Raw genomic sequence first — 12,770 nt, forward strand, 5'->3', positions numbered from 1 at the left:
ATTTTCCAGTTTGGCCCTCTGGTTTAGGCCGCGCATCTGAAGTCTGCGATGCCATTGAGTGATTACTGTAAGCACTGTTCCTCAGAGGTGTTTAAATAATGTTCATCTACGATTGTGTTTGATTTAGTTGACAGAAGAGAAAACCGAAAACGAAGAAATGCAGCGACAGGCCCTGAACATGAAGAAGAAGACATCTCGGGTTCAATCAGAAATGGAAGATTTAAAACTACTGCTGGAGGAAGAACAAAGTAGAAATGCCGAACTGGAGAAGAAACAGAGAAGGTAGAAAGATTTTAACGTATCGTGTCACTTTACAAAGTAAAAATTCTAAGATAAGTTTATCGACGAAAGATATCGCGTGTACAAGGGTTTTGGCCTTCTCTTTGTCACGCAACGCTACGCTCTTGGGAGAGGGACAGAACTGGACTATAGGGGAAATTGCGTCCGTCGGAGTCCCGTCTTGCAGAATAAGAAAGCCGGCTGTTTTAAACATGCGCTGCTTACCAACACGACGTGTAATAGTTATGACGACAATTTGACGCGACCATTTTCGCAGAGATGGTGCTCCTTTCTGATTGGATAATTAGGATCAGAAGTTCTTCGGGTTTTCCGAAGATTTTTAAGGGAAACGGCACTTTTTTGAATCGTGGAAATTGGATAAGCCAAAGAGACGACAAATTAAAACAACGCGAAATAGTTAATTACATGAAGATGTGCTGTGAAAAGAACAGTGCGTTGGTCGTTCGCTATCAGTTTACCAATTGTTTTGTTGCATTTTCAGGTTTGACTCGGAGATTCAACGCGCCAAAGATGAACTGAGCCACGAGCGAACTTTGAAAGATAAAATCAACAGGGAAAAAGAGAAAGCCCTGACAGAAAAATACCAACTGGAACATGATTTGGCGGTAAGTTTTGGCAAGGTGGCAACGCGTTCCCCTTTACAGAGGAAAAGAAGACCTTTCCGTTTTAGGGACTGCAATTGTTTCACAATTTAATTCGAAGCGGCGTGGCCTAGTGGTTTTAGGGGCTGGATTTGTAATCCGGAGGTCCCAGTTTCAAATCCTCCCTTTTGTCATTGGACGGATTTGTGTTTGATGGTCCCAAATTCAGCTCCTCCACCCTTTTCAAATAACCAGCTTGTCAACCTCCCAAAAGTTGGAATTTTTAACAAGTTTCTGTTCAATTTCAGGTAATATTTGTTTGATTATTTCAGTGTCTCCAATTAGCGCAGCAGTGCTAAACACTTGGTGAAGTGATTTATTTGCAAAGATTCTTCACGAGAACAGCGAAATAAAAAAGAGAGGGATATAAAATGAACTAGACTTCCTGTTCACCGTTGCTAACGACTTAAATGAACGAAGAAGGTTTTATTACTTTGTCAGCGGAAGTTTAAGTTACTGGCAAAGCAGAGGTACACAGCAGTTTCCTACAAAACAGTTACTATTAAATCTTTTTCTAGTGATTGATATCGTTATAACCTGTTATGTAATTGTTTATGTTTAGGAAACGCAAGAAGAATTGGAGAAGACGAAAAAAGAACTGGAAAAGATTGAGGGCGATATAAACGATATCACCAAACAAGGGCTACAAGGAGGAGATGTGAGTGAAATATAATACTTGCTTACTCGTGGTACTATTTCCTAATTTGACTTGGTTCACTGTTGGCCGGAGATATCAGATTTATTTACCCGTGTTCAACCAGGTTTGCAACCTGTGTACATCCGCCCCCCGCCCTCAAAAAAAAAAAAATTCCCTCCCCGATTTTTTTGAGGGCAGGGGGCGGATGTATACAGGCTACCAGGGTTGGTGAAATACGAGTCTTCTTAGCAGTGGTCCTGTTTATTAACTTGACTAGCGTTAGTGAAATGTGAGACTTGTTTACTGCTGGTAGCATTTGAAGTAAAAGAAAGGGCGGAATTAATTTATGCAATAGATTTTACTGTTCTGCTCTTGATTAATCACTGGTAACAGTATTTCTGATAAATTTACTAATGCCAAAACTTCTAGGAGAAAAAAAATGGCAATAAATAAAATCACTTCTATCCTCCCCTAAGAATGTCTAAACTCTTTTACTTCGTCCGTCTTCGGTTTTGTCCGGCCTCATTCGCTTCGGAAAGCCGTAGGGCCTTACAGTCTTCTTGTTCGGTTGTTTCCAGGTTGTTGCATTGAAGAAAACCATTAGAGAACTGGAACAGAAAGTTCAGGATCAAGAAGAAGAACTTGACGATCAAGCAGGACAGATCCAAATGCTTGATCAGGTATTATGATTACAACATACAAATGATACACCGTCATTTAGCGTAAATCTACTAGCGTTCTATCACGACTGCCGTCCTCTTTTTGGCGACGCTACTCACTATCTGTTCTGTTGTTGATAGATAGTAGCCTAGCGGTGTGGGGTTGTTAACAAAACGGAAGCCGCTTCTTGCGTTTTCCAAGTGTCTGTGAGAGGATTTCGACTAAGTTTTGAACGACTTGTAGATTTGTGTAGGTAATCAAATGATTTCGAGTGAAATTTGGAATGAATAAGGACAGGTAAATTCGTCAAAGACTAAAAACATTGCACGAGCTCGTAGGGCGGGTGCATTTTGTAGTCTATGAGTTATTTGTTTTGTGTGGGTGTACATTCATAGAAAAATGGAGCTACCAGTGGTGCTATGGCGCGAAACCGCTGCAATCGCCAAAGGACACGGCAGATTTTGGTGGGAAACTGACACCGTCGCGTTAGACTTGGAAAATGGAGATTAGAATAATGTGATAGAAAGAGAAACCACTTCGTAACTCACCAGCGATTAAAAACCCCAGAGAATACAAACTGCAGTTAGTAACATTTATACTCTTAAAACAATCTACCAAATTACAGATTAAAAGGATTACTGTCGTTTAAATTCGGCCAGTTAAGGTGAATAGCGCTAATATGCCGAAGAGAATCAGAGCAGAATAATTATTATTACGTAACTATTATGTCCGAGCAGAATCTCAAGCAGAGGCCAGTATAATATGCAATGTAGTTAATTTTTGCGAGCTTTGCTCGTGAAGAAATAGGCCATGTGGCTAAAGCTTAGGTTGCGTTCCAATCGGACTACGGCTGAAGACATCATGGCTTTATTTTTTTTTTGTCCAGGCCAAGCTTCGTTTAGAGATGGCCGCCGAACATGACAAACATATGGTGCACAAGGATTTGGAGGCAAAAGACGAGGAAATGGAACAGCTCAGATATAACATGCAGAAAAAGGTTAATCCTTCAATTTTTTTAACGGGGTTTGTTTTGTACCTTTCTTTTCTTTCTTTCTTAATTGCTGAAGTAGACTCAACTGTTAACGTAGTGAGCATTATTGCAACCGTATACTGACAGGTCTTTCTTTGAAATTGCAGATCAAGCAACTCGAGGCACAGTTAGAAGACGAATACCAGGAGAAAACCGCAGCTGTTAAGGTAGGCACGGACTGTTACTGTTGAGAAAATGATTTTCCATTTGATTGCATCCATTTACCATCTTTGTCGAGCTCCGTAGTGGCTTACGTAAGGTGCTGCGTCATGGATGGCCTATCATGCAACATTTTCAATTTCTTGTTTCCGTAATTCGTCTCAATCCTTTCTCAAACTTATCCATCCTGATTCCATTTTGACTTAATGTTATTTCTTTGTTGTTTTTCTAACTAAGTGTACTGTAATTTTGGAATTTCCTTTTCGCTTGAAGATAAAGACTCGATTCCTTTGTGTATTGTTATTTTTCTCTCAGTCCAAACGGGAAGTCGACAGACGACTCGAGGAACTCCGCGATCATTACGAACGAGGCGACGCCGAGACCGAGAGGAAACTGAGACGAGAACTGAAGAAGACCAAAGCTCTTCTGAGAGATGCTCAGGCGGTTATTGAAACTCAGGTCAGTGGTCATCCGCACTCTACCCCCCTTAATCTTAGTCATCTCCCGTGGTGTCTTCTTGAAAGCTAGAGGTTTCCTTAACTTGATGGCTTAGTCTTCGTTGCTTAACTTGTCTAGTAGTGTCAGAGCTAAGCTAATTTTCTTTTTTGTTCTCAGTCCCAAAAGCTTCCAAAAGAAAGAAACCAGATGAAGGCTTTGAAAAACCAGGTAAGCTAATTATGGATTCAGGTTTCATAATAGGGAGTTTAAGAAAACCACGACGGCAACGGCAACGCGACTGTCGTTAAACAAAAGGTTTAATGAGCAGAGCAATAGCTGTGCACGTGCGTTATAATTCTTGGTACATTTCTTTGCCGTCCTCTGCAAAACAACAACGTGAAATGATCAAAGTGTGTATTGTTCGTAGAACGGGAACCACGACGGCTAATTTTTTAATTTCTATTTCAAATGTTTCGCCTTGTCCCGGATTCAGTTTCGTGATAGTTTTGACACTAAGAAACAAAGGAAAATGACTTTAGAGTATCTCGAGATTCTTGGGTAAGATATAAAATCATTTTTTAACCGACGTTGTCCTCGGCGTCGCGTCCTGGTTTCTTAAACTCCCTAATGTATAGTCTCCGTCGCAGCCGTGAGGTCTTCACGCAACGAGATATTGTACTTCTGTTGACAAATAGGACTCCGAGCCCAGCAAGTCTGTAGTAATACTGAATGAGAGAGGTAATATTTTCCGGTCTATGCCCTTACTAGACTGACCTCAGTTTGTTTAAAAATTTCGTTAAGAATCTTCTCTTGACGAGTTACGAGTGTTGCAAAACACGGTAAATTACGTACGTTCAATGAATAGCTAATATGCAGAGAATAAACCCCGGCCTCCTCTGTCGGCCCAGTAAGTTTACTCTTTAAGACATTTGGAATCAATCAAGGAAACCATTATTAGATATCAAGGAGGACCGTTGAATGGTATTCTGTCGCAGGGTGCATGATTTTAACCTTCAGTTCGTGTCATTTACAGCTTGAAGACGCGGAATTTGCTGCTCAGTCCGCTCTGAAGAGCAAGAAAAAACTTGAAGAGGACGTGGCCGATCTACAGAGTCAACTGGATATTTTGTCCAAGTCCAAGAAAGAGGTAACTCAGACCTCACCTGCTAAGTTAAAAGGGTTCTATCATGAGCATCCCTTAAACACGTCAATAAGCCAAAAGACTTTGAAATCAATAGAAACGTGTGGCTTTACTGCAAAAGGGGTATTATCGTACGTTACGCATTCACGAGTTTTGGATCGAAAAATTGGAAAAATCGGGCAGACATATGTTATGGCAAATTTGCATAAAACTAATTGCAGTGGTTTCATTGAGGGCCGGGCACCAGGCATATTGACCGGTTGCGAGGATGATTTTGCCCGCCTGGTTTAACCTTCTAGGAAAAGGTTTTTCTTATAAAGAAATCTAGTTGCCCGCCTGTGAAAACCAGTTGCCCTTCTGTTGAAAATGTTAATGAAATCCCTGTAGTTTAGTCCACCTTAGATGATAAAAGAAAAACTCGTCTTGGTCTTAGATGCATCTCGTGAACGAGCGAAGCTACTTAGTCGTTGTTTTGACCAAAAATGTAGTAAAATCCCTGTGATTGTTCCCCTTATTAATTACGAAATTTCACGGTCATTTTATTGATCTTCTAACTGTTTTGGTTTGTAGCTTGAGACAAAGTACATGACGACGCTTAAGGAGAACTCTGAACTGCAAGGTAAAGTAGACGAAGACGAAGACGACATTGATTCACTGACGGAGAAGAACAGACAACTTGTCAAACAGGTTTGTGTTGTCTCAAAATTTATTTCCTTGACTCTGATTCTTTGTCCGTCCCTCGTTCTGTCTTCAGTTTCAGTTCGTTCAAACTCTCTTGTTTGCAAAAATCGAAAGTTCATTTCTTTTCTCTTGTTTTTCCTTTTTTCCCCTTTTTTTTGGCTTGACCATTGGGCCATTCCTAACGTTGCGAGGAAAGAATGAAAAAAGTATTTGTGAGAAGAAAGGAGCAGTTGTAAAATTTCTGCATGTGCAAGTCCCTCTGTAATGTACTGTCCTACTGTGTATTCATCTTGTCACGCACAACCTCATTGTTAGTTTATTTGGAATTTATGTTCCATTCTCAGCTGACCGAACTTCAGACGACACTGCGTGACCGCGAGGCTACCATTCAGGAGATGACAACTCAACACGAAAACCTGGAAACTAAGGTAGGGAGACTATGTCACGCACAGTATACAGCACACAAGTCAATGTCACGCAATTTTGGGGACAGTACTTAGAAATCAAGTCTCGTTGTTAACGTTTACTGAACAGTCAAAACGTAGTGTAGCAGCAGCGGCACTATAGTACAACGCTACCTTTCGAAGTGAAAAGGGTTAATACAGAGCTGTGGGGCAACTAACCCCATGATGTTGAGTGTCACGCCTTGGTCACGCAATACCTTTAAACACGGGTGGTCGATAATAGCGTCCTCTCTGTCTTGTTTAGGTTCAGCACATGTCGAATCGTCTCTCGTACTTGGAAGAGTCCACGGTGGAAAAACATCAATTTGAGCAAATGGAAAGCAAGGTATTTACTGTTATTAAACATTATTTATGCAATTATCACGGTTATTTCAAGCCACTGTTTTCATGTCACTTTCTTTGTGTTGCAGAGAAGAGAACTAGCCACGCAGTTGGATTTGGAAGGATCATTTAAGAAACGACAAGAGGTACACATTTTTGGGTCTCTTCCAGCAACGGAGCTATTTTCTTTAGGGCGAATTTTCGTTGTATGCCGTTCTCTTAGCTTTGCAGTTAACATAGAAACGACTGAGCTCGCTGTCTTCAGGGGAAAGTTGACGGACGTTAACAAATGGAAACTCTTCCTGCGTTAATACGAAGCTTTTTGGAAGGCGGTATTTGTTTCTGCAAACTGTTTTTGTGTCCTTCTGTTACAGATTTGTAATGTGTTTCTTTGTTATTGTTTGCCAGGTTCAAGTCGGCCGGTTAAAGGACCAAGTTCAAAAACTCAATGACGAAAAGGAGGACATTCAGCTCAGAGAAAGCAAACTTACTCAGGAGAACGCTAGGTATACACTGCTCATCCATACATGTTCAACATATTCTATGTCCTCCAGTCCATTCGTGACGGATTTTATGGCAGATATGAGAAAGTGTGGTGCCTGTCTTTCTGTTTGTTGTTGCTAATATAGTTTTTTCCTTCATATCTCTAGACTGGATCGTCAAATGCGAGAGTTAAAGGAAGAGATGGCCTCACTATCGAGACAGGAAGAAGAACACAAGAAAAGAAAGACCGATGCCGTGAGTATCTCTTATTTAGCATTTCAGTTCTCGAGAGCGATCCACAGCTAAATTCTCCTTCTGATAACATTGCATTGGTAAGCAGACAGGTGACGAGAATTCAGAGAAACATCAACTTCTTTGATTAAAATTAAATTCTCAAAGCTCGTGCCCTAGATTCTCACATCGCTTTGGTCTTTAAAAAAGGCAAGAGCAGGTGCAACTTTTCAGCGTCACTGTTCCGCGGTTTGGTAGTTCCTATCTTTAACAATGCTGTTTCCCATACGTTGCTTACAGTACTGGCTGCAATAATTCGGCTCTTTTCCGCCCTCTTTATCTCGGAAACGAAGTCAGTGACTCACTCCCATTTTTTTGTGCATTTCTGACAGAAGTACCGCATTATCTGACAGCAGAAGAATTTAAAAGAATTTCGCGCCAACGTCCTTAAAGGGTCATTATTTCTTTTGTTTAACAGGAAAGAGAGGTTGAACATCTTGAAGGAGTTGTAGCAAACTTAAAACAAGAATTAGGCTTGGCAAAGAAACGAGTAAGTGAACTCCAGCACGCCTTGGAGGACGACATGCATTATGACTCGGATGGCATGTCTAGAGATGATGATGACGATGATATAGACCTCAATTTAAGCGACGATTCCGATGACTTTAAAGACAGTGGTTCGCGACCGTCGGAGCCGAGGTCTTATCGATCACTCGACGAACTCGACGACGAGGATGACCTCAGTGATCGGCTCAAACGAAAACTGAACGATCTCAAAGACGATTTACCTCGTTCGACAAGAGGATCGCGACCTCCCGCCGATTCGGTGGATTCGGACGTATTCGATGACCTCAATGACTCGCGAAAGGGCGGTCGGAGGGTAAGCCAAGAGGGTCGACCCCATCGGAGATCGAGATCGGGAACCGACGAAAATGATACGAGTGTCGAAAAGAGACAAAGGAGAAGTGAAGAGAAGAGAAGAAAAAGCGTTGAGAAGAGTAGAAGTTTCGAGAAGAAATCCACCGATAATTCAATACATTGACGAGAGGAGTACATTGTTGTAAATGATTTTTTGCGGTGAAAACCATTTTACGACGTCTTTGAACACAGATTTACGGTTAGCGCATCGTTGATTGTGGTGACCGTCCCGAAAATATATCCTGTCAGGTGAGGAACAGTAGTTATTTGACAGGAAAACTGCCACAGAACAGCTAAAGAGTGGCACGGATTGACATCACTTCGAAGAGCTTGAAAACAAACCTTGATTACTGGAAACTCAACAATTACGGATTGATTTTTTAGAATAGTGTTTGATAACTGACAGTGAGGAGAAGCTCTAACGATGACAAGTATGAAAGCGGATTACAATGTGGACAAACATAACAACACAAGCTTTTCGTTTTCGACATTGTTTCCTTAAATTAGAGGTCATTGGGGTTTATTTCATGAATCGTAGCAATATTTATTTCCGTTGCAGCAAATACCCAGTGAACAAAAAACTCGGATGTTAGTGATAAAATTGTAAAGAACTCGCTGTATCGAACAACATTCCTAACGAACCAATTTTGTACAAGCTGGTTTGTTCGTTATGTCGGTTCGATGTCGCAGTGAAAATCTCCCAACCACGAGGTACAATATGTGTATTACAAATTGTTTCGAAATATCTCTGTGGTGAAGAGAATGTTGTACTTCGAGCTGAAAGGCGTAATTTAAGGTAATTTATGTTGCGTTACATAGTTACAGACATGCCTTATGACGTGAGTCGAATTATGGAATAGATATGCTATCCTTCCTTTTCAGAAATACTAGTTTTTGCAGGTGAAAATATAAAAAAGGAAAAGATAGTAGAAACGAACTTAATCAACGACATGATCTCGTAAAGTGAACTGTACAAAACCCGGACTGTTCAACAAATGCTTTTACTGGCTTTTGTTTGGCTTTACGAGCAAGAGAGCTCTGGAAGTTCTTGAATAATAACAGTAGATATGGTCAAAGAAAAATCCGCAGAAAATTTTGTTATAGTTAATCTTCTGGTGCCCCGAAAGGCAAGCTAAACATTTGTGGTCTCTGATGTGTCGTTTAAAAGGCGCCATTTGATTGGTTACATTTTACAGCCAAGTTTGGAAGAAGCCAATCTGCACGAGTTGATCACGTGCCCCTTGTAAAGTGTAACCGTGACTCGTCAATTGTTGAGTCTAAATTTGGACTAGGCTTAAAATCATTCCCAGTGATCGCAAATCAAATTTGATTTGGTGATTTAAAATGAAGCTATTAACTCTCTAAGCCCCAATATCATCATCAAATTCTCCTGACTGTTGTCAATACATTTCGTAAATTTTTTGTTGGGAGAATATGTTAAAACGTCGAGAATATTTCGCTTGGTGATCATTTCACTAATTCTCATAACGTACTCTTAACTATGCACAGAACATTGTGAGGAGAAATTGTTTACTCGTCATTGGGGTTTAAGGTGTTAGATACGGTTCCATAAAACAGATTAATTGTTGCACAAGCCTTGCTCGTATATGTAAATCACTTGAAGATATTTTATAGTAATGACTGAACAGAGTTAATTTAGTTAGAGTAGTTATTTTTGTAAGTGTTGTTTCGTCGCTATGTTGGCTGTAAATGAGGGATTTGATGGGTGTAAATACAAGTGACAGACCCTTAACGTTGATCTTGTTGTTGCGTTTGTTTCGAACCTCTTGATTGAACTTCCTTAGGCCCCTCCCTCACAACCCCGGAGGAATTTGAAAACGCGGATTTGTTTCTCCGGTTAGACCTACCGTTCACACAAATCCGTCACGAAAACGGAGCTTGTCGAAAACGCTCTTCATACTGGAGGAATTTGAAAACGCTGGCTTTTGGTTTTGTGTTTACGGAAAAAAAAAATTGGAAACAGTTATGTACCAGTGATATTCATGTGATTAACCCTAACCCTGAAGCTTTTCTGCCGCCATTGATTGTTATGTTTTCAAATTTTTCCGGCGTATTGTGGACAGAAGACATTGAAATTTCTTCCGCGTAGTGTGGACGGAGACTAAGGGTACGGTTCTTACCCCTGGGTAGAATGCAGATCCATCACAGGGTAACCCCCGAGCATTTTGCTGGGTAATCTTTAAAGGCCGCCGCCGGTACCTATTGATATACTTGGGTGCAGTGAGGCACTGAGAGTAAAGTGTATTTTTCAAGAACACAACACCTTGGCCCGGGCTGATTGCAACCCAGACTTGTCGATCATTTAACGCTCGTAAGCGTCACTTGCGCCCCTACAGCGCTACGCCACCGTTCTGCCATTTCCGAGTTGCGTTTTGCCTCTGTCAAAATGAGTTTTCGCGCGAAACCAATCAGTAAAATGTCAAGCCTAGGTGGTCACTTACGGGAGGTGGTCGCTTACGAGAGCTTGCACAGTATTGGGTCAAAATTTTGCGTCATTAGCATAAGGTTACTGCTGAGACTTATCCATATTTTAAATGTTTTATTCATGTAAAAGTCGATTTTGAGAAAAAAATATGCTGTACTTCCCATTGAGAAATTTCCCTCCCTCGTACTACCCAGAAATACGATAATGTTGCAACACCATATTATCCCATTTTATCGTCCCGTTCGCCGGGACGATAAAAATTGGCCGTTGTAGAGAGGTGGCCGTTGTATGGAGGTGGCCGTTAGTGGAGGTTTGATTGTATTTCCTCAAGAGATTATCAAGGTAGGAGAGGTATCCTCCATGTAGGCCTTATACCCAAGGTAATCCCTCAAGTTACTTTTAGACTTGGTACCCAGTTATTCCGAGGATGTTACTCGCGCGATGCGTTTACAGCCCAAGCGACTTTCTCGAAACTACCTACGACACTTGAGACGAAATGGTGGGAAATGCAAAGTCATTTTATACGTTGTGATTTTCAAAAGACATTTCATAGCATGGATGTTTTCTGCACTCTTAGCCGTCTTCATGTTCGGCTGGTCTTCCAATTGCTTTGTGATTGTTTGACTGTTCCTTCTTTTGCCGTTCATTCGGTTTTGGGGAGTTTCATAAGCAAACCACAACGGCAACGAATACAATGGCTAGGTACGCGTGCGTTAGAATTCTTTGTTCATTTCTTTGCCATTCTTTACAAAAACAATAGTCAAATTCTGCGTTTTCGAGAGAACGCGAACTGAAACGGCCAATTCAGTTTTAAAATTTCTTTTTCAAATTTTGACGCTGTCTTACTATATTTTGTTTGGGATGACTGACTGAGACAAACTGAATGAATCTCATTCTTGCGAGATTCGTAAGTCGAAAATTGTTTGCAGGGGAAATGTCTTTTATTTGAACAGTCCAACTAAATTTTCGAAAAGTATTAAAACATAGCGAGGGCCGAAGCGCCTTAACGACGCGCGAATAACATCCGCGGAAGATCTGGATACCATGTCTAAAAATAACTTGGGGGATTACCTTGGGCCTATATGAAGGATTCCCTCTCTTACCTTGATAATCTCTTGTTGTTCTTTATTCCATGCTCGCGTCAAACTCATCATTTTTTGTGTGTAACTCTGATATTTTTTATTTTCATTTTTACTTGAACTTATTTAGTAGCAAAAATGCTCAGTGAAGATTAGCGATCAAACCTGGATTACTGTGAAATTAGCCCATCTAGCATTCCCTTCGTCTTGTCAAGCCCCGTTTTTTAAGACAGTAATTATTATGCGAAGACTTTAAAAAAGAATGGATAACCTCGTACAAACGAGAGCAAAATAAACACGAATCTTTGTAAAGATAAGAGGGAACAATAGACTTACTAAACAAATTTTATAACGACGTAAGGCTTATCAAAAACCTGACTTTTTTAATGTTTTTATTCTGCCTCAGAACAAACCATCGTCACCTATGAAAGCTTTCATCGCACGTCCTCCATGCGTTCTGCTATTCGCAACCTCCCGCTTTCCCCTTGGGATCTCAGTGAGTTCCTTCCATGTAAAAGGGGAAAGCAGAAGTTTTCGTTTTCATCAAAATTTGGAACGCGATTTCACCGCAAGCGCAACTCAGGGACTGACAATGTCACGTGGTCACATCTCGCATTTCCTGCCAAAGACGAAACGCAACTAGTTAAATCTAAAACAAGGCGGAGTTTAGTTCAGACTCTGCCCTGTTACTTACTTAGACAGCCTTGCTTTCTAGGCCTACTCTGGGACCTTGAGTCGCCATAACTTAAGGCGACTTTGGACGATTTACGGCAACTTTAGGCAACTTAAGCAAAATTGGCAGAAAAGACATCGCGACTTTAGGCGATTTAAGGCGATTTTACGTGACTTAAGGCGACTTAAGGCGACTTAAGGCGATTTAAGGCGACTTAAGGTGACTAGAGGAGACTTTATTTCACTCGAGTGCTATAAATTTAAACTTAGCAACAGTCTCTCCATATATCTCTTGCAATAAACCAATATTGTACCGATACTGGTACATAATTAAGTCACCACTGTCTCAAATATCCAGGGCTGGTTTGTTCAAAGCCCGATTAAACTAACCCAACATTAGAGTGAATTTTGATTACTTTCATTTTTTGTAACTTTTCGGTCCAGTTTTCTGTTTATGTTGTTTGTCTTT

At 40.8% G+C, this 12,770-nt stretch overlaps 1 protein-coding gene across 1 annotated transcript in view; it reads left to right on the plus strand.

Annotated features, from left to right (window-relative positions):
* The window catches only part of LOC110066937 (unconventional myosin-XVIIIa-like), a 41,536-nt gene extending 31,675 nt beyond the window's left edge, over positions 1 to 9,861 (plus strand). The window contains exons 25-40 of the mRNA XM_089279246.1: positions 128 to 282; positions 782 to 905; positions 1,504 to 1,599; positions 2,157 to 2,258; positions 3,125 to 3,235; positions 3,376 to 3,435; positions 3,743 to 3,886; positions 4,043 to 4,093; positions 4,899 to 5,012; positions 5,577 to 5,693; positions 6,032 to 6,115; positions 6,396 to 6,476; positions 6,562 to 6,618; positions 6,881 to 6,978; positions 7,123 to 7,210; positions 7,665 to 9,861. Coding sequence (XP_089135372.1) covers positions 128 to 282; positions 782 to 905; positions 1,504 to 1,599; positions 2,157 to 2,258; positions 3,125 to 3,235; positions 3,376 to 3,435; positions 3,743 to 3,886; positions 4,043 to 4,093; positions 4,899 to 5,012; positions 5,577 to 5,693; positions 6,032 to 6,115; positions 6,396 to 6,476; positions 6,562 to 6,618; positions 6,881 to 6,978; positions 7,123 to 7,210; positions 7,665 to 8,228 — 2,046 coding nt within the window. The 3' untranslated portion in view covers positions 8,229 to 9,861. The remainder of the gene's footprint in view (positions 1 to 127; positions 283 to 781; positions 906 to 1,503; positions 1,600 to 2,156; positions 2,259 to 3,124; positions 3,236 to 3,375; positions 3,436 to 3,742; positions 3,887 to 4,042; positions 4,094 to 4,898; positions 5,013 to 5,576; positions 5,694 to 6,031; positions 6,116 to 6,395; positions 6,477 to 6,561; positions 6,619 to 6,880; positions 6,979 to 7,122; positions 7,211 to 7,664) is intronic.
* The last annotated feature ends 2,909 nt before the right edge of the window (positions 9,862 to 12,770 follow it).

This window comes from Orbicella faveolata, unplaced genomic scaffold, assembly GCF_042242905.1.
Source record: "Orbicella faveolata isolate gen_17 unplaced genomic scaffold, um_ofav_v1 contig_47, whole genome shotgun sequence".
NCBI classification, from domain to species: Eukaryota; Metazoa; Cnidaria; class Anthozoa; order Scleractinia; family Merulinidae; genus Orbicella; species Orbicella faveolata.